Here is a 22174-nt window from a genome sequence, read left to right as displayed (position 1 = left end):
GACAACAGGGACAGCTCCATGTTTTCACGGTGGCCATGACATCCCAAAGCAACCCTCCTAAGGTGCTCTCAGGATGAATGTTGTAATCCCCTAGAATCAAAGTCTGGGTTTCCCCCCACCAACCCTCCTCCTATAACCAGCTCAGAGGGAGAATGTTGGCCACTTGTGGTGGGTGGCACATCCCTACTCTCTCTTTCTCTGGCTCAGTACGAGGTACAACTTATTGTACCTACTTCCTAGGGAGACTAGTTCACTAGTGAGAGATTGTATCCCTATGAGCAATGGCAATGCCCTTCCTAGCCCTCCCATCTACATTGGTAGTGCCTGAATTATCCTGGAAGAGGCACAGTTGAGAAAGCACAGGTGTGATGTCTCCTCCGCCAACCCTCCCTGCATAGGCATGGAGCAAAGCTCTTAAAAATACTTTAGCCAAGATCAATCAGACCCATTTTGTGGTTGCAGACTCTTACCAAACCATTTGTCACTACCTTTGACACAATGACAGGTGAAGACAACGGAGCATTTATCTGGTTTTAATTGTAAGAAGCAAAAAATGTTTTGTGTACCGCAAAAAAAAAGGTTAAGTGCTTTATTCGATTCTGGCTGCTGTGCGACAATAAGCACGGTAAGCTTTCCGTATGTTAGTTCTTCGAAATGAAGCTAAGATAGCTCTGTTCTTTCTCCCTCTAGCAAAGGACATTTGCCAAGATCAGCAGCATGGAGGACATATGTGCCTTGATACTTGATCCAATAGCATTTGAACAGGCAGAACTCACTAAAAACACCAATGTTTCATGAACCTGATTTCATGAACCTGGGAATCCAATGACATGAAACTAAAGTATAAGCCATCTCCTTCCCCTTCCCTTTCCCCTGTACATGCTGACAGTACTTCGGCAAAGGCAATCTTCAATAGCTTTGCTTCTCATCATCTGCGTGAGCCACTCTCTAGAAGAGGAATAGCTTCTGCCAAGTTGGGAGGAGGTTAATTAGAAAAATCACCATCTTTCTGGGCCACTGTTCAGGTGAGGCATATGAAAGGATTTAAGTTATAAAGTGTAACTGCTGCAAAGGAAGAAACTGGGAGAATAGGGTTTGAATCTGTACTTGGCTATGAAGCTCACTGGTTGACCTTGGGCCAGTCACTGCCTCTCAGCCTAACTTGTTGTGGCAATTAAGTGAAGGGGGGGGGAACCATGTACACCACCCTGAGCTCCTTAGAGGAAAGGGTGGGATATAAATAAAAATAAAAATAAAAATAAAACACTGTAGGAATTAATGTGCACCTTTACTCAAATATGGGAGGCAGACCTCAGGCTTGCCTGCACAAAAATATAATTTTCTTTGTGAAATTCCTATATTCCAAGTAGTTTGCACTAACATTTTAGCTTCATGGTCACTCTGTGAGGTAGGTGAGGCAACCAACTATTTACAAGATTTATTGAGTTTCATAGCTAAATGGGGATTTTAAAATGCCCCAATTGGATAATGTCATTGTGGTATAATAGTAGCTTTGGATGTGGACATCACCATTATTAATGATTAAAACTGATCCAGCCACATTAATAAAAACTGGAGCTAACATCCATGGACCTATGCATGAGACTGATCACATATTCTGCTAATAGCCTTTGCCAACTGGTGTTCTCCAGCTCAACAACTGGAGAGCTAATGTTGGGTTAGCTCATGTTGGTCTAGGTCCATGAGCTTCCAAGAGAGGATGGGGACAAACTGGAATGTTTTCCTTTCAGAACACAACACAACACCTAGAAAGAAAATAATGAAAAACCTCAACACCTTCCCCAAAGAGTTTTATGTTTTGTGTGTCTAAAGCACTGTGGATGCAATCTTCCTAACTGGATTTAAAACAGTTTGGTTCTTCCAACAGAGGCTAATATGGATAATAACTATAAAGCAATGTATGTGCCTTGGAACAAATATAAGGATTATATAAGAGCTACAATGCTATTATTATGAAGCAAGATATAACAGCCACACCATCATAAAACCATTCAGTGAAACTGAAGTGATAACCTATTTCCATTAATTTGCACACATCACAATACACTGTTGGGCACATGGAGGTAATTAATGCAGTTGATGCCCGCTCTGTGGTGAATAATTCAATTTTCCTCTTACAACTCAGCTTCTTAGATACATCACTGTATACTTACTTTTGTTTTTTGGGGCTCTTGATCCTGATGTTCTCTGGTCTATTTGTTTTTGTTATTTCCTTTTCATTTTTTAACCATTTGAATTTGAGAGAGGTGTGCTCAGAAATGGCTTCACATCTGAGAATTAATGTTTGACCCACAACTGATTCCTGGCTTTTCATCTCCTTCAATTTAGGAGGCACAGCTAAAAAGAAAGAAAGAAAGAAACAAAGAATGTTTAAGTGACTCGTTAGCTCTTGTTTTTCCCCTTTCAAAGAAAAGGTGACTCATCTGAACAATTCAGGGTGTTCTAAGATTCATAAAGATCATTTGACTTTCTTTTTTTTTACAAGAATAATGAGGAGAGGGGTGGAGGAGTCAAGCATCAAGAACCAAGGAACAAATGAGAACCACTAATTCATGGTAGCCATGTGGATATATCAAGAGTATTATCACAAAGAAAAAATCGTAGTTCAACAAAAAGAAAAAGAAATGTTTATGCGGATGTTCAGTGTAACCAAAGTTGCATAGGTTCAAAAATAATGTTCTTTTTAGCATGTCTTTCAAACATCTAATTTCTACTTGGGGAGGGGAAATATTTTGTAAGGAGACTAACTTCATTGGATTATAAAGCCACATATTTATACAAGCATGTACTGCAAAGTAGCAATGAATAGATGGGAGATACAGGTATCTTCCCACCACTTCATCCCAGGGTGATATCAGTTAGTAGTACACCCATAAACATATGGGCAAAAGTAAGGGTACAGCTAGTGAATTAGTTATTACACTAACCTTTTAAACAACACATATAAAGCATGATTGCCACCTCTAATCTGATGAACGGATCATAAACACTCCGCTAAAGAAACCTGGGTGAATTGTGATTTGCTTCACTTCATTTCTAGTTGATGACTTTGGCTTCAGAACCCCACAAAACCAAAGCACTTAAAAACTTAAAAACAAAAAAATAAAAAAACCCTCTATGAACTTTTAAGAATACAAACCATGCAGATGGATCTTAAACACTTTTTAATTACAGGTAGGTAGCCGTGTTGGTCTGCCATAGTCAAAAAACAAGCAAACAAAAATTCCTTCCAGTAGCAACTTAGAGACCAACTAAGTGTGTTCTTGGTAAGAGCTTTCGTGTGCATGCACATTTCTTCAGCCGGCTCATACCAAGAACAAACTTAGTTGGTCTCTAAGGTGCTACTGGAAGGAATTTTTTTATTTTTTATTTTGTTTTGACTTTGTGTTAATGTTGACCAGTGTTTCCCAAACTTGGGTCTCCAGCTGTCTTTTGTGGACTACAACTCCTATCATCTCTAGCTAGCAGGACCGGTGGTCAGGGGTTATTGGAAATGTAACCCAAAAACAGATGGAGACCCAAGCTTGGGAAACACTGATGTAGACAATCTGCCTGTAGCACATGTGCATACAAAACCAACAGCTAATGGTGCATTCAAACTGGAAAGAAGTATGTCAGTTGATTGTAGTGTATACAAAGGAAAGGTCATGCCTATCCCTGTGAAAGAGAAAAAATGAGGGGGCTCTGGATCTAATGGATCCTTGGCAACGCCAAACTTCTCTTGAACACCTCTGTTTACCCCCTCCTGCTGCCTGGGGCATTTAAGCCAGCTTTTTTCCCAGGGTTCAGGCATATTCAGTAGGCAGCATTTTCTCTGCAAACCTCCACCAGAACTTAAATCACTTCTCAATGCCCTTAGCTAGCGCTTAATGGTAGGATTGCAGCCTTAGTCCATTATTCACCATTGAAACAAATGAAAGAAAATGTTCCTAGGTTCAATGTATCCTATTAATAATACATTAGGTGAGAATGGTTTACATTTTTTGATATAATAAATTTGTTGCTTATGCTGTCACTCAATTCACATAGCAAATGCAATATTCTGAAAAGAAATCTATTTGGATTAAGTCTTGATGGTTCATATTCGTTTGTTACAGAAAACTCTCTACTTTAAGCTATTCACTTTTGGAGTAATATTATCAGGCTTCAAATGTCTTGCTTTAATCAATTCCCACTACTATAATGTTGACATTTACCAACATTTGTTAAAAGAGCACATGCCAAAATGATCTGTTTTTTTTTAACTATTATGCACCAATTAATACGCAAAAGCATCTATAGTTTTCACCAACTAAAATAACAATTACTGGTAGTGAACACCAGGAACGACATCATAAGAATAAAGCTTTTCAGCTTCTAGAAAAAATAGCTCCTTTTAAAGCAAATGTTGCTGGCAAATCCATTTGCTTATAATGTAAATACACCATTTACAGAGTTCTGAACCTTCGCAGAGCAAAGAGACATTGGACAGAGCTGTTTTAAAATAATTTTTTGTAACTTTACATGATATGCCATGAGACAGTCAAAAACAAACTCAGAGAGGAAGAAGAAAGAAAGAAAAGCAGTTAAGAATGCCCAAGGGACTATCCTCAAAGCAACAGTGTTCATATTAAGGTAAAGTGAGCTATGCTTCACACACATTCCATGCCTGAAAATTCACTGAAATACTGCACAGTCTCATATGTAAGGGAAAAAAAACTAGACAGACAGACATCCAAATCTACCTTAGAGATTTCTTACTTCCCCCCTCAATATGATCCTCTATCTCCTTCTTTTTACATGATTAATTTCCAAAGAAACAAGCAGCCCAGGTTACCCAGGAAGAAATGAGAGAAATGATCTTGCAGAAATCAGCCCCAAACTTGGCAGACCACAGTTCTATTCTTTGCTCCATCATGAGTCATTGACTGACCTTGTACTAGTCACTTAGCTGCTGTGGTTTTACAATACTGCAAGGCCAGATCAGTTAAACTTCAAAGGAAGGTGCATGGGAAGAAAGTGTGCTGCAAATTACGAAGGCAGCTTGGCTCTGCCTTTGCAGACCTAAGTTGAGAGGAGGTCCCTCTGAAATCAGTGAAGCCTACTTCTCAATACAAGTGAGTAAGATTGTGCAGCTCAAACAGCCACCATAATCATGAACTTAATCTGGTTGTAAACCCCCTGTAGCCATTGTTTCGTAACACAAACAATGAGAAGTACCACAGTGGTGCTAAACAGCAAAAGTAACAATAAAACCACTGCACATCGGCTGAAATAATAATGACAATAATAATAATAATAATACCACAGATACTGTAATGAAAAATCCACTTATATATATGTAACGTATATGACCAAAATCAATACAAAAGAACCATTCAGCTTGGGATGTATTCAAACAGCTCAGTGCCAACATAAGTTTTCAAAAGTTCACTAGGACAGAAAAACAAAGCTGTCGGTAGTGGGATGTAGTCATCTTGAATCTTTTCACAGAGGGGCATCTGAGAAGAAGGAAGATTCAAGATGACTACATCCCACTACCGACAGCTTTGTTTTTCTGTCCTAGTGAACTTTTGAAAACTTATGTTGGCACTGAGCTGTTTGAATACATCCCAAGCTGAATGGTTCTTTTGTATTGATTTTGGTCATATACGTTACATATATATAAGTGGATTTTTCATTACAGTATCTGTGGTATTATTATTATTATTATTGTCATTATTATTTCAGCCGATGTGCAGTGGTTTTATTGTTACTTTTGCCATTGTTTCGTAGACAAATGGTCTTTTCTAAGGCACTACATTGCATCGTGCTGATTTAACATGACAAACCTTGCCTACAGCTTGTGGTTAGTAAAGACAGTTTAACCACAAATCTGGGTTTGGACAAGTTGCGCAACTCCCTCCCCACAGAGGTGTGTGTCTTTCAGAGAAAGCCGAAGATGTACTTATTTACCCTGACCTTTGACACCTGAAATGTATGTGCTTTAGGACTTGCCCTATTCCTGCGATGGTTATTTGTTTTAACTGTTTGAATGCTGCATGTTCCTGTTTTAAGAGATGTTTTGCATGTGCCTCCATATTAAGTTGCTTATGCCAAATCCTCTTATCAGGGATAGATAACAGAACTTTCAGAGCAGAAGGTGGTCTCCACTGAGACTTAACCCTAGGCGTACCCACCTCTCCTAATTACGCATTACTACCCAGTACATTTATGTGCCTCAACTCTCTGCTTTAGCTGCCAAACTCTCTGGTTTCTCCAATCAACCTCTGAAACATCCACAGTAGGTAAAGTGATTCCTTTTATTGGACTATACAGAATATTGCTATATGCAGTAAAACATAAATCTCTCTGGATGAAAATGGAAAATTCACAGAGAGCTTCAGATATAAATTTTGTTACTTAGGCCATATTTAACCTTTAAAACTAACAAAGCAAGCAATAAAGTCAATAAAGAACTCTTTTAAGTCCCAAATGCTGGGGACCCAAACCATACGAGGAGCTCCTAAATCCATATTTAAGACTTAGCAATTTACCATATATTAAGGAATGCAAAGCAACCACATGATCTATTTCCTATTTTGAGAGCTACAAACACTCAAAAAGAAAGGAGGTGTGTCTGCATTTCTCATAAAAGAGGTTTGCTTGCTTTGCATTCCTTAAAATTTGGTAAATTGCTATGTTTTACACAGTCCATAGGCTAATAGATTGCTACAGAATTAATACATTGCCTCTTTTCAAATCAAGACATGACCCAGAAGCCATTATATCTGTGCAGAAGGATTTTTTTTAAGGGAGTTGTGCCTAAGTACCACATGGCCAGACTGCCAAACTTCATGACTGCTTAAAAACAACAACAATCCCTCTTAATAATGGGACAAAAATAACAGGCCTTATCATCATTCCAAAAACTTACATAATAAGCCCCTGTATGATAGTGAGAGGTAAAACTCAACTTTTTCACAAATTTGCAAACTGTTTAGGTAACGATCTCAAGACTTAGTAAGAACCAAGACTTCTGAGGAGAAAATGCTTCCAAGGTCTAGAGATGCTTTGTAAACATACAGGAGACTAATAATCTAAATGGTTAGCTACTTTTGCTTTGTAGAATGAACTAACCATTCAGATTTATCCTATTAAGCCCTCTCAATGCATTTTTAAAAGTTACTGATATAGTCTCAGAGCCAGTTCTACATTTTCCCATTCATTCTTGAGCAAGAGACTTGCATTGGGTCTTTCCTGGAACAGGAGACCTATGCCTCTTGTCTCCAGAGTCCTTAAATATGTCCTTCACACTTGTCTTTGGAACACAGAGAGAAGCTAGATGGGCCAATTAAAGAACAAGTCTCATGTTTGGCATTGTGACCCCTAAGTTCAATGTGTGCCTCACATAGCTGTCTAACCTTGCAGAATGTTGGTATGGGCAGCATTCATTAAAATTGTTAACCTACATCCATGTCTCTCCATGGCAAAGTATATATTTAGAATCCAAAACAAGCTCAAGGGAATGAGCTCTTTTAAACCATTCTGGTATGGAAATAAAGCAACATTAATTTCAGACCTGCTTAAATCCATGTGGTGTTTGTATTTCAAAATCTCAGGTCTGAGACTTTAATAATTAAATTCATGAGTGTGTAAATGAGCACCTGATTCAGAGACAAGTTTACCCTTCGCTAGGTGAATTACTACATGCAATAAAGCCACACAAAAAATCCATAGTACAGGATCAATATACTCTTAACAGATTTCTTAGAAGAGCTTCAGGCAGACACCAGGAAACGACTTTAGAGAAAGTTTCCAACATAACATTATGAAAGAAGAAGAAGAAGAAGAAGAAGAAGAAGAAGAAGAAGAAGAGGAGGAGGAGTTTGGATTTGATATCCCGCTTTTCACTACCTTAAGGAGTCTCAAAGCGGCTAATATTCTCCTTTCCCTTCCTCCCCCACAACAAACACCCTGTGAGGTGAGTGGGGCTGAGAGACTTCAGAGAAGTGTGACTAGCCCAAGGTCACCCAGCAGCTGCATGTGGAGGAGTGGAGACACGAACCCGGTTCCCCAGATTACGAGTCTACCGCTCTTAACCACTACACCACACTGGCATTATAAAGAGAGAGAAAATGTATCTTCTTTTAAAGGCATCCAAGTTGGTGGCCTTCACTGCCTCCTGGGGAAGTGAGTTCTATGTGCTGCATGAATTAGTACAGTGGTACCTTGGTTGTCGAACTGCTTGGCTCCTGAACAAATCGGCTCCCGGACGCCGCAAACCCGGAAGTGAGTGTTTCGGTTTGCAAACGTTTTTTTGGAAGCCGAACATCCGCCGCAGCTTCTGATTGAGTGCAGGAAGCTCCTGCAGCCAATCAAAAGCTGTGTCTTGGTTTTCGAACGGTTCCGGAACTCACGGAACGGATTAGGTTCGAAAACCAATGTACCACTGTACTTACTTTTATCCATCCTGAGTCTTCCAACACTCCGCGTCATTGGATGTCCAAGAGTTCTAGTGTTGTAAGAGAGGGAAAGAAAACATTTATCTATTGGCTTTCTCTGTGTGATGTATTATTTTATGAATGTCTGTCCCCTCCTGCACACCTTTTCTCTAAGCTAAAAAGTCCCAAACATTGCAACCTTTCTTAAGGGAGTCACTCCATCTCCTTTATCATTTGGGTACCACTTTTTTGAACCTTTCCGAACACTACAATATCCTTTCTGAGGTTAGGCGACCAGAACTGTACACAGTATTCCAAATGTGGTCGCACCATAGATGGCATAATTATATTGACAGTCTTATTTTCAATTCCTTTCCTAATGATCCCTAGCATGGGTCAGTAGTTATCATGTCACAAAAAAGTATTACAGTAAGTAAGAACTGGCCAACAGCTGCTGAATGTCTACATGTAATCATTTAAGCACACACACCACTGCATAGAGAAAGCTAGTGTGAACCAACCTATATTTTACAATTAAAGTGACAGCCATCTGCATTATTGCAAAAAAGGGTAGCTGTGATGGAAATGTTTGCAAACTTACTGGATCTGTAGCCCGTTTTGTACACTGAGGTAACCTCTATTCAGTTGTGTCTGTGTACCTGATCACATTGAGGAACTCAGCAGTTTGAATCAGCCACAGTTTACCTCCCAAGTTAAACAATATTGTTCGCACAATTTTAACTTTATTTATTTATTGGCGCCTTTAATATAAACACAAATTAAGCTACATTTACTTGCAATGGCAGCACAACATCCCTGCAACGCTGGTGTAATACAATGGTTGGCATAGCACTGCTGATGTCGTAGTATTTTCACTCTAAATGCTCAAATTCAGCAAAAGCAATGCATTTAAAAAACTGTTCTAATTTGGGGTTAATTAGGATGTTATGGGTTGGGAGGGAAGAGAAATGGTAACAAATATCTGCTCCGCTGCTTCCCAACATAGTATTTTAAATACGCATGCGTGATTCAATGGGCTTGTTCTACGAGAATGTATCCTGCCCCGGTTTCCTTAATGGTTTATGAAGCTGCCTTAACTTATATCGTTGGAGATTTATGGTTGCAAAGATGCTTCTGAAAAGGGCACTGAAGGGGATTACTAGGAATGCTATGCATTTATCTGCATAAAAAAAAACAGTTTTTTAGGAAATCAATATGAGCTCCACTGCTAACTTGGCTGGTAGCTCAGTTACTAGAGTATACAGTATATCTTATTGAGCTTGTATATTTAAAGCTTAAATATATGCAACGTAAGCACCATGAAGATTTGGATGATTCTAGTTTTACTGGAATATACACTGCAACCTTATTTTATCGAAGATAGCTTAGTTTTTAATCATTGTTTTCTTCCCTATACATAGTTAACAAGGTAAGAGGCAGATTCCTTACACCGAGTCCTCAATGAGTGTGTGTGCCTTTTCCATAGCTCAGTGTGGAGCCCCAGTTAGATGAAGCAAGGAAAAGCCTGGGACAGCTCAGCTGACAGAGCACGAGACTCCAAAATGAATTAAAATACAACAGGACAAAGATACAATACATATGAAGGAAACTTGTAAAAAGTAATCAGAATTGGAATAAAATGGAAAAAGGGAAGAATATGAGTAAGGAAATATTTTTTGTTATATGATAGAGATGATAAAGAAGTGTAAAACCGCAAGAACCAACCAAAAAGAAAAATAAAACAGGAAGAAAGGGGGGAAGTGGAAGGGGGGAATGGTGTAGGGGGTGGCTTGGGTGTTGGGTGTTTGTCAGTCAGTCTTGTCTGGGGGGTGTCTTGCTTTTGGTATTTGTATTGGGAAAGAGAACTATATTGTATGAATGTTGATGTACATAAAAAATGAATGTTAAGACTTAAATGTAATGTATAAGATAAATTTGTGTGGAAAATAAATAAAAATTATGAACGGGGGGGAAAAGACAGAGCACGAGACTCTTAATCACAGGGTCGTGGGTTCAAGCCCCACATTGGGCGAAAGATTCCTGCATTGAAGGGGGTTGGACTACACACCCCTCGTGTTTCCTTCCAAGTCTACAAATTATATGAGTTTATGATCCAACAGTCAGTAATTCTCCAGTGTTTTGTTTCAGTAAACCTGATCCATAAACTGATATTGATCTGACAAAAGCGAAATGGGAAGATGCTTAGAAGGAAGTGATTAGAAAGAGAAATGTGAGGGCAAGGGATAGAAATATTTTGGGTGGTTGTGGGTTTGTTTGTTTTTAAGGAAAAGCAGGTCTGCTAATCTCGCACATCATTAGCCCCCTGCTGGTAGAATTATGAATCCACACAGAGAGAGAAGCAGAGAGGGACACACATTGCTCTAGGTAGGAAAACGAGACCCAGGTCAACTATTTATTGCAGAGTGCAGATCAACTCATTATCTAGGCTGTGGTCCTGTCTGGAATTTGTAGATGATATAATGAAGCAGCATAGCAGTATTATTATTTTTTTTAATCTTGACAGGATTAAACCAAGCTTTGACAATGTAATATTTCAGACTTTAATGCTTTAGAAGAAATTCAAAAGCACATTTGGAGAGTTATTCTGTTATTTTATTCTTAATAGTTTTTTTCTGGGTTACCCAGGGGGCCTGTGTTGTATAAGAACAATAAAGAATAAATAAATAGAAAAACTAGTATGAAAGTAGGTTTGTAAAGCCTCAAAAGGAAATGCAAACTCCTGCAATTCATCACAGGAAAGAAAGAAGTTTATAAGATTACAAAAACCTGCACTGAGATAGAGGCTGCTAAATATAGTTACTGTCAGAGATGCTTTCCGTCAATAAGACAGCAATATATCATTAGGGACAAGGTCTGTACTTCTGCATTAGAAACTCAAGTTTTTCAACTATATAAATCCATCTCATACAAACCAGAGTTTGTTAAAAAGAAGAAGCCTAGCCAGTTTTCTTCAATTTGATGTTTAAAATGTAGACAATACATGAGAGGAAGTGAAAAAGGGGGGAGACAATGAGAGCAAGAAGGGCAAGGGTACAATTCCTATCAAGATTTTGAACTATGAAAGTTAACATAGTTAGCTTCATAGAATAGAGATTCTCTCTGTTTTATATATGCCATCCAGTTTTATGCTAGATTCTTTGTAGTGTAATATAGAAGATTTAGCATATCAAGCTGTCAATATATCAGAAATGGAAACCTGCTTTTTGGTGGTTTTTGTATTAGCTATGGCTAATCAAACCTATCCATTCTCAAAGAAATCAGCCCTGAGTGCTCACTAGAAGGACAGATCCTGAAGTTGAGGCTCCAGTACTTTGGCCACCTCATGAGAAGAGAAGACTCCCTAGAAAAGACCCCGATGTTGGGAAAGATGGAGGGCACAAGGAGAAGGGGACGACAGAGGATGAGATGGTTGGACAGTGTTCTCGAAGCTACTAACATGAGTTTGGCCAAACTGCGAGAGGCAGTGAAGGATAGGCGTGCCTGGCGTGCTCTTGTCCATGGGGTCACGAAGAGTCGGACACGACTGAACGACTGAACAACAACAACAACAAAATGGCTAAATATCAATTACAAATCCTGAACTGTAAAATCTAAAGTTTCTAGAGTGTTATGCATGTGTTCACATGAAATCAAAATTGAATGGCTTATTCTGGGGACATGCCACAAGCACGAAATATACTGAAAGATTTCTATTTCAAACAAGCAGCCATCAGTACTAAGTAGGGATATATACAGCACAGAAAAGGCAATTCTTAAGGAACAAACAGCTATTCTCAAACCCACCCTGGTCAAATTCTCATTGTTCCTATGCTAGGACTAATTTTTAGGCTTATGCAGAACATATACACTGAAAGTAGAGGAAACATCTGGGGGTTATTATAACACCACTTTGCTAGCCCACAGCATTGTACAAATCCCCGCAGGCAAGGAATCACCCTTGACCTGCCAAACACGATTACTGCAGTCAAGCAACTTCCTTCTGCTGCACAGCTGCTCTCCCCACAGTCAGGCGGACTTGCCATGCTCATACTGGCTTCAGGAGGAAACAAGCAGAGAGTCCTTGTTGCCATAGTGAGCACATAAAGACTTCTTGGCTAGGTAAAGTAAATTAAGGATGAGGTCTAGCAGAAGAATTTTGGCTTCAGTACAGTAGGGGAGAGCACAACAAGGCCCCCTGAAATGATTTCAGCCCCTTACAGAGCCCCCAACTCTCATAAGCAATGCATACCTCCCACAACTGCTGCTGCACTTCCAGTTTCTACTCCCTTGCACTCACTTTTCCTCGCTACAGATCTTTCCTCACTCACACATCCTTTTCTTTTCCCCTCATGCTCCCACTGAGCTCCGTCTTCCTGCTTCAACCTCCTCCAAGTTTTTCATAGATAGTCTCCTTAGTTTCCTTCCCCTTCACTACATGTCTAATTTCATTACAACTTGTGTCACCGCTGCCCCCCAAGAACGCTGCACTAATTAATCTCCTCCTTCACATTTCCTCCATGGGTCACTAGGCGAGTCCTAAAAGACCATACCTAAACCACTCAGTCAGAGTGCATAAATTTACTTCGCCCTAAACTAGTTTTGAATACTGGTCTCTCAAGTTTAGTATTATGTTCTATTAAATTTAGGGGTGTGTGTGGCTTGTTGAGTTCTCTGTAATATGTAAAGGTAAAGGGATAAAGGGGACCTCTGACCATTAGGTCCAATCGCAGACAATTCTGGGGTTGCGGCGCTCATCTCGCTTTACTGGCCGAGGGAGCCGGCATACAGCTTCCGGGTCATGTGGCCAGCATGACTAAGCCACTTCTGGCGAACCAGAGCAGCACACGGAAGCGCCGTTTACCTTCCCGCTGGAGCGGTACCTACTTATCTACTTGCATTTTTGGCATGCTTTTGAACTGCTAGGTGGGCAGGAGCAGGGACCGAACAATGGGAGCTCACCCCATCATAGGGATTCGAACTGCTGACCTTCTGATCGGCAAGCCCTAGGCTCTGTGGTTTAACCCACAGCGCCACCCGCATCCCTTCTGTCATATGTAGATAAAGGTAAATGTCTCTTCCCATAGACCCAGAATCTAAATAATAAGAAAAAGGGGGGAAAGATAGAGGTAAACACTGAGCTTGCTGTATGGGATATGATAATCTCCTCCCCATCATAATCAAGCATACATTGCCTGATGTCGTGCAGTCTTCTCAAAATACATCTAAAGCTGCACATGACTTACTTCTTTGAAAGCACTTCTATGTGAAAAATCTCTACCCACAACAAAACTTCAAGAGTATGGATCCTATTGTAGTATTAAGTTATAGAAGAGATGCTTTCAAATAAGCATGTCCCACATGAAAAGAGAGGACTGTGCAATTGCTGTATCAACTGAATGAGCCTACAGAGAGGCTAGAAGAAGGATATACACTGAGGGAAAACCAAGAAGATACAAAGCTATATAAGGAAATAAAAGAGTAAAACTTTCAAACTCCCCAGTTGGAAGAGCAAACCAGCTTCCGAGCATATAGGATAATTGCTTTCTCCAACGGAAGGTTCTTCTCTAGCACAGATGAAGACATGTAGCTAGTCCATCTAGAATCTGGTGTATAGTTCCCATATGCTCTTGATTCATGAATTAAATGCTCTCATCAGGTTGGGAATTTGGTTTCTGTGCCAGACTCAAACTTATGGCCCTGATTAGGCTTTGAGTTCATCTACAGTTTCGGGGAGTGGGATGTGAAGAATGGTGGAAATTACCATGAAGTTGCTTGCTAATTTTCCACAGCCTTTTCTGTAGAATGTGCTATTCCAGTGTAGCTTTCATATGATTGATTCATAAATGCTTGTCCATTGCTTTGATTACTCAGAGGTAAGTGTATGGTTGTTGTTTTTTCCATTGAGAATCATTACTTCCATATTTATTTGAGGTGATAAATTCTGTGGTGTTTGATCTATAATGGCTGTTTCATACATGCAAGCAACCAACCATGTGATATTGCATCACAGTCAACGAAGTTTGACCATGCATGCTCACCAATCTATGCAATGTCTTTTAAATAGCAGATCTACCTAGAGGTTTATGTGAACTAAACTAAGGAGGAAAGGTCAAAGTTGTCTTTTAAACATATTGTATGAAGTCGCTTATTTTGGGGAAGGTAACAATTTTCCTGTAATCAACCCTTGATTTTCAATATTTCTCAAATTAAGACTACAAATGTCTTGATGTAGCATTGTATCAATTTTCGTAAGACTATTCTGCAGAGTTTACTTATTAAGAGGCAATGAATTAACTATCCTCATCTTAGTGGTAGATTGATGGAATGTACTTGCTGACTACGATGCTCTTAAGTCTATCATGCAGTCTAAAATCAAGAGAAATGCATTTCTGAAAGTAACTGAAAGGACTTGTGGTGCTTTTTAAAGCTTTCACTACTGAATAGCTTGGTTTAAGACCTCTATTATATTTGTAGCAATGCACAGCTTTCAGTGTGTGTGTGTGTGTGTGTGTTAAATTGAATTCACCAATCAATTAGAACAGCTTTTTGGAATTATGCCATAGTACAATAAAAGTATACTCAGAGAAAAAAATGAATTGATTCTCCAATGGAACAATATTAAACAAGTTTCTATATGATGTACTTAAATGGAATGTCAGCCTTTCTTTGACAAAGAGTTCGCCATAAAATGTCCTTTTCACAGTCCTCCTTCAAACATTTGCAGCATTGTACTTTCAACCGAAGGTTTAATGTTTTAAAGAGGTACAGCAGTGGGCAAACATATTGTTCTCCAACACAATTTTGAGGCAGTCAGTACAGTGGTCCCTCTGGTTACGTACTTAATTCGTTCCGGAGGTCCGTTCTTAACCTGAAGTACCACTTTAGCTAATGGGGCCTCCCGCTGCCGCCACGCCGCCACTACCCGATTTCTGTTCTCATCCTGAAGCAAAGTTCTTAACCCGAGGTACTATTTCTGGGTTAGCGAAGTCTGTAACCTGAAGCGTCTGTAACCCGAGGTACCACCGTAGTTTAAAAGATACTCTCTGTCTACACAAAACTAAACTTGCTGCTGAAAATTCAAAGTTTCACGAAAATTGCAGCAATATCTAGGCACTGCTGACAAGCTGTGTCAGAAATTAGCCAGGCGCGTTTTGCAACTGGCATGGGTCCAACTGCGACTTCATGGAGATTTCCAGGCACCAGGATGGCGACCACGGTTTAAAAACCACTGCCTTAGTTTATAGTTAATGCCATTTCCATTTCCACTGTGTGCGTTTCTCCTTGCATACTGGGACAAGTAAATTGTGGTAAGAGCAGGCTACAGTCAAGCAATGTAGCTGAGATCATAGAATTGTAGAATTAATGTTGGAAGGGACCCAATGGGTCATCTAGTCCAGCCCCCTTGGCGAATAGATATTCTGTTTTGGCGACCGTAACCTAGGTTTAAGGTGCCATTTGGAACCTAGCTCATATATCTGAGTTTCTAACACTGACAAGGCTGGGTAATTATGAAAGTCATTATTATGGAAGACCACATAACACTGGTCCTGAAAGACCTACATTGGCTCCCAGTACGTTTCCAAGCATAATTCAAAGTGCTGGTGCTGACCTTTAAAGCCCTAAACGACCTTGGCCCAGAATAACTGAAAGAGCATCTCCACCCCCACTGTTCAGCCCGGACACTGAGGTCCAGCTCCGAGGGCCTTCTGGCGGTTCCCTCACTGCGAGAAGTGAGGTTACAGAGAACCAGGCAGAGGGCCTTCTCAGTAGTGGCACCCACCCTGTGGAACACCTTCCCATCAGATGTCCAGGAAATAAACAACTATCTGACTTTTAGAAGACATCTGAAGGCAGCCCTGTTTAGGGAGGATTTTAATGTTTTATGATTTCTTGTGTTTTTAATTCTGTTGGGAGCTGCCAACAGAGTGGCTGGGGAGGCCCAGCCAGATGGGCGGGGTACAAATAAATAAATAAATAAATAATCAGTAATTCTTCAACAGTGTGCTCTGTGAACTCTGTGTGCCTCCCTCCACACAAATAAGGCTCACATGACACCAAAGTATTGAGCAACAGAGGAAGTGACCACTGTACCTCTGCATGATTTCTTAGCAGGCTGTCCTAGGGGCAGGTATTTATTGTGGTTTTCTGTACTGGATGGGATCGAATCATTCATTCACTCCCAATGCAGACACACTTAGAATTATCTGTCCTCAGAGAAGGCTAACCGCTGAATCTCTGCATGAGCTTTGGGCTAATAATAATAATAATAATAATAATAATTTATATCCCACCTTTTTCCATGACAAGAAGCCATGACCAGAGCAGTAACTGGTTTTTCTGCATCAAACAACTGGCTTCTCTGAAGCAAGGTAATTTTTATTCTGATATATACAAAAAGCTAACATTTAGGTTTAAAATGTGAAGAGCCAGCTCAATTTTAATTCAAAAAAGTGAACTTTATAAAACACAGCCCTAAGTCATTTCAAATGCCACCAAGAGTGAAAGAAGAAAGACAGGAAGAAAATTAGATGTGATCCCCCCCCCCATTTCTGGCAGAAGTCCATACAGCTTTCACAAATGGGTTATGTTTCCTCCAGGAGCTAGCAGTTGCCACCTTTTTATGATACAAGTATTGGGGAATGAACGTGGATACCAGCTCCCAACAGGTGCAGAAGGTGTGAAAACAAACAAATGCATGTCATGAATCTGAGGCCTAAGGCGGTTTCTCAATATGTATAATACTACTGATGTGGCATCAATCAGGTTCAAGTCCCATCACAAAAGGGGGGGGAAACCCACCTATACTTAGAGGGAGGGGAGAGAAGGCAAAATTAATATTGATGTTAACAATGACAGGTGAATTGCCTACTTATCAATGAGGAAACAACCCCACTAGGCTATCTATATTACTCAAAATACTATTTATGCAGGACAAGATTTTTGAATTTAAGTGGCCTCAGACCTCTCTCTCAGTAAAGGTAAAGGTATCCCTGACTGTTAGGTCCAGTCGCAGATGACTCTGGGGTTGCACACTCATCTCGCTCTATAGGCCAAGGAAGCCGGCTTTGTCTGCAGACAGCTTCCGGATCATGTGGCCAGTATGACTAAGCCACTTCTGGCAAACCAGAGCAGTGCATGGAAATGCCGTATACCTTCCCGCCGGAGTGGTACCTATTTATCTACTTGCACTTAGATGTGCTTTCAAACTGCTAGGTGGGCAGGAGCTGGGACTGAGCAACGGGAGCTCACCCCGTTGCAGGGATTCAAACCGCCGACCTTCTGATCGGCAAGCCCTAGGCTCTGTGGTTTACACCACAGCGCCACCCATGTCCCATCTCCCTCTCAGTACCTCAAGCTTTTTCTCTGGGGCAGCTGGGGGTGGGGTAGAGAGAAGCATTTCACTACTTTTGTTTATTCTCTTTCTGTTCTGGACTGTGACTTTTTCCATGAAAACTGATAGTCACTGCTCAGAGTGGGAATCATTAGTCACAAATTCACCATGAAACTAGCTGGTCCTAATGATGCCTGACATCTAATTTGTCAAGGGAAATCTGAATCAATTTCAGTTCAAAGGAAGGGGGAAAGGAAACTAGCTATTTTGCAGAATTAGAATTTTTTGCTTTTGATCAGGATTGGATGACTTTCCACATCACTCTACGGGGGGGGGGGAGGCTATTATTGCAGAATTAATGCAGAAATAGAGTTAATCTGGTAAAACATGAAACTGTTTCAGTAGTCCTTATTTTTCTTCATTAAGAAGGGTAACATTTTCCAAATCTGTGTGATTCAGCTGTTGACAAATTTCACAGAACCATTCCCAGAGGGAGCCTGGCTCACTAAAGTGCCAAAGGTTTAATGAAATAGTAAATTAAACTGAGTTTTAAAACACAGGCTTTTCTTCCTCCACCACCCCCCCAACTTAGGTGGTGACAGAGTCTATGATGTAATTAAATTACCTTCTACATAGTCCTGAAAATAGTTTCAGAATTAGCTCCTCTTCCTTCTGCAGACAGTGTGAGACACACAATGTGGAAATATTAAGCAACACTGTCAAATAAAATGTGAACAAGATGGGGTTCATGGGGTGTTAGGGGAGGGGCAGTACCTCTGGTGGGGGACATGTCATGCTCCATTTGGGGTTAGTTTGTCCACCTTTGCTCCCCACCCTGCACTCAGCTCTCACCTGTGGCTCCTAGAAGCCGTCAGTATCTGACAGCAGCCACATCCCAGGAAACAGCTTTGATTGGCTGGCAAAAGCAGGTGAGGGTAGCCAATGGGTCTCAAACCCTTGACGAGTTAGGGCAGGGGTTGGCAAAGTTTTTGTGGCTTGGGCTGGTTCATGGTCCCACAGACGCCGTGGCTGGCCGGAGTGTGTGTGTGCATGCGCACATATGCACAAACGCTATTTCCGGTGCTCCTTCCGGCATGGAGGTGTGTGCAGCTTCCCATTGGCTGCAGGAGCTTCCTGCAGCCAATGGGAAGCCAGCCAGCATCGCAGAAGGTGGTCCCTGCTCTGCTTTGCGCCGATATAGCGCAGTGCACGGGAGCTGACCGAGCAGGCGGAGGGGGTCCCTGAGTGGGTGTCAGGGGTCCGTGGGCCAGTTAAACGACCCTCATGGGTCACTTGTGGCCCATGGGCCTTAGGTTGCCAACCCCTGAGTTAGGGATTTCCCCTGCATGCGAAGACAGACTCTGGCGGATTGAGTGGACGAGACCAATAGTGGGCCCAAACAGTCAAGAAGGCCATTACTGCACAAGCTATAGAGCAGGGGTCAGCAACCTTTTTCAGCAGGGGGTCGATCCACTGTCCCTCAGACCTTGTGGAGGGGGCGGACTATATTTTGAAAAAAATATGAATGAATTCCTATTCCCCAAATAACACAGAGATGCATTTTAAATAAAAGCACACCTTTTACTCATGTAAAAACACGCTGAATCTTGGACCGTCCATGGGCCAGATTGAGAAGGCGATTGGGCCGCATCCAGCCCCTGGGCCTTAGTTTGCCTACCCCTGCTGTAGAGGAAAATGTGGGGAAGGTAGCTCATCTAGGAGAGAGAAAACTCTGGTCCTACACCCCTGCTGCCTTGCGGCTGTACTCATTTGTGAGAAAGGCTTTGGGAGTAAACACTTGAGGAAAAATCTACACTCGCTGCCTTGTGGGACATTTTCGGAAGAAGGTAAGGCAAAGGAGTAAACCCTACACAAATCTGGAATGGGGTCCCTAAGATGGTTGGGTGGCACCATGTATGCTTCCTTCTGGCAACTCCTGAAGCCAGGCTGGTGCTAAATGTATTGCTCTGCATTCCTTTGGACCACATCAGTGAGGCCAAGAGGAAGAGGAAGGTCTTGTCATCTGGGCAGCCCAGGCTTGCACCCTGACAAGGTCACTTCAGTGCTGCTAGCGTAGCAAAAAACATGAGAGGCAGGTTACCGGTCTCTGCAGCTACAGCAAAAGCACTGTGATTCTCCAGCGTTTGACTTCACCCTCAGCGGCACATTCCATTCTCTCTCGAAACAGACAAATGCCATGAAATTTACCCAAATGCAAAAGACCATTGACTGGAGTCTGAAAGTGTCTGACCAGTTTCATGGCTGGCATCAGCTAGTAAGGGTTTTCACAGATATAGATGGCACAGTGTCACTGATTTGATGGTAAGGCAGCTGAGGAATTACCCTAAATGTCCTACCTGAAAGATTTGAGGCAGACTGGCAACGAAAGGTGCCACATCAAGGTACCATATATACAGCAAAGTGTATATGAAAAACACAAGAAATGAAACATCCCCTTATCTGGGGCAAGTTAACACTGTCTCCAGGCAACTGGGTGGAAAATGTTTTTGAACTCAATTCTTTCATTCAAAAAATGAATTGGAAAAAGGGTTGGGGCAGGCAAACCTTTTTGTGCACCAATACAATGAGAAACTCCCCCCCTTTTTTTTGAACCACACTTGGATACAAATTTGGCGCTGGGAGCCTGATAAAATTCCTTTGAAGACAAGATATAGCTCAAGGGCCCTCAAAACAGCCACACCTAAACTAACGTATTAGCTACGTTGGGTTGTACATTGCTGTTATACTTAAGTACGTTTTAATAAACAAACTATGCATATATCCCACTAATTAATCTCAGTAAACTTGTTACAACAAAGCAAAATATTGTTAAGGGTTTGCCAAAAAAAAGATGAAATTAGCCAGGAATGAAAGAAATGTTTAATTATTCTACAGCTCTCCTGCCAGCTCTTCCTGTGGAAGAGACACATCTTTACAACACGGTGCAAGGCCAACAGCAACAGTGCCAAATTGGCTTCTTTTAAAAGTGTTCTGCAGCTGCACCTGAGAAGGCCCTGTTCCTTATATCTCAGATTGGAAGGAGGCAGCGCATAGAAGGGCCAATTATGCCTCTCTAAGCAGCTAGGCAGAAGCAATGTACACTGGTACCTCTGGTTGCAAATGGGATCCGTTCCAGAGCCCCGTTCGCAATATGAGCAGAACGCAACATGAAGCGCCATGTCTGCACATCTGCGCATGCGCAAATCGCCGAACCTAGAAGTAACCCATTCCGGTACTTCCAAGTTCGGCGCGTTTGTATCCCGTGACAAACACAACCCGCAGCAAACGTATCCAGAGTACAAATAAAATTAACAAAATTTAAAAACACGCACACATAACTTATTTACGTGTTTTAGGCAGACTTGCTGAAACCAAGGGTTTTAGCAAGCATCTAAAACAGCACAACAGAAGCTTCTGGTGTCAGACACAGAGCACAAAGTGCCCTGCTACAATGACTTACAGATGTGAAGTGGACAAGTGCAAGGCTGCAAAGTTCTGCTGATCAAAGCTATTAAACAGGCATACAGGAGTGGGGGGCAATGTCACTCCTTATGTAAACTGGCCCCAGGCTGTTAAGAGCTTTATATGCTAGTATGATCTTGACCTTGGCCTGCAGGCAAATTACCAGCCAATGCAGATCTTTGGGGAGAGGTGTAATAAGCTGACAAGATTTTGCTTGTCAGTAATCACACTGACAGGGTGTGTAGATATGTGTGTAGATTCCAGGGTGGAATCTACACACATGTAAAAACTGTTCTGAATTTTTTTAAGTGTTTTAAAAAATACATTGAATTTTCCGTAAGGCTCACCATCGCCATCTAGTACCACATTGTATATTGTACCTAAAACACACTTAAAGCGTTTTATTTGCAGCTGTATAGCTGTGTCTCAGGTTTCCACATTAACTGCTGCTTCCATACCAACCACATAGAGTGCATTTGCATGTGGCACTGTGGTCTAAACCACTGAGCCTCTTGGGCTTGCTGATCAGAAGGTCGGCGGTTCGAATCCCCGCAACGGGGTGAGCTCCTGTTGCTCGGTCCCTGCTCCTGCCAACCTAGCAGTTCAAAAGAATGTCAAAAATGCAAGTCGATAAATAGGCAAAGCTCCAGTGGCGTTTCCGTGTGCTGCTGTGGTTTCACCAGAAGCGGCTCAGTCATGCTGGCCTGCATGACCTGGAAAAACTGTCTGCAGACAAATGCTGGCTCCCTCGACCTATAGAGCGAGATGAGCGTCGCAACCCCAGAGTTGTTCGCGACTGGACTTAACTGTCAGGGGTCCTTTACCTTTTAAAAATAATATTAAGGAACATAATAGCAGACTGCAGCTACCTATGATAGGTTACCAAAGCAATGGAAACCTCACTTTCAAAACACAACCATTTTGGTATTAAAACTGACTGCAGGAGGCAACTCTGAAG

The 22174-nt window shown here is 41.4% G+C and overlaps 1 protein-coding gene across 9 annotated transcripts in view; it reads right to left on the bottom strand.

Annotated features, from left to right (window-relative positions):
• The window catches only part of LOC117061305 (pro-neuregulin-1, membrane-bound isoform-like), a 316890-nt gene that overhangs the window by 131101 nt on the left and 163615 nt on the right, over positions 1–22174 (bottom strand). For all 9 annotated transcript variants that reach the window (XM_033174066.1, XM_033174068.1, XM_033174062.1 and 6 more), the window contains exon 2: positions 2175–2358. In XM_033174066.1, coding sequence (XP_033029957.1) covers positions 2175–2335 — 161 coding nt within the window. In that variant the 5' untranslated portion in view covers positions 2336–2358. The remainder of the gene's footprint in view (positions 1–2174; positions 2359–22174) is intronic.

Source organism: Lacerta agilis, chromosome 16 (assembly GCF_009819535.1).
Source record: "Lacerta agilis isolate rLacAgi1 chromosome 16, rLacAgi1.pri, whole genome shotgun sequence".
In the NCBI taxonomy this organism is placed as follows: Eukaryota; Metazoa; Chordata; class Lepidosauria; order Squamata; family Lacertidae; genus Lacerta; species Lacerta agilis.
This window is presented reverse-complemented; position numbering and strand designations above follow the sequence as displayed.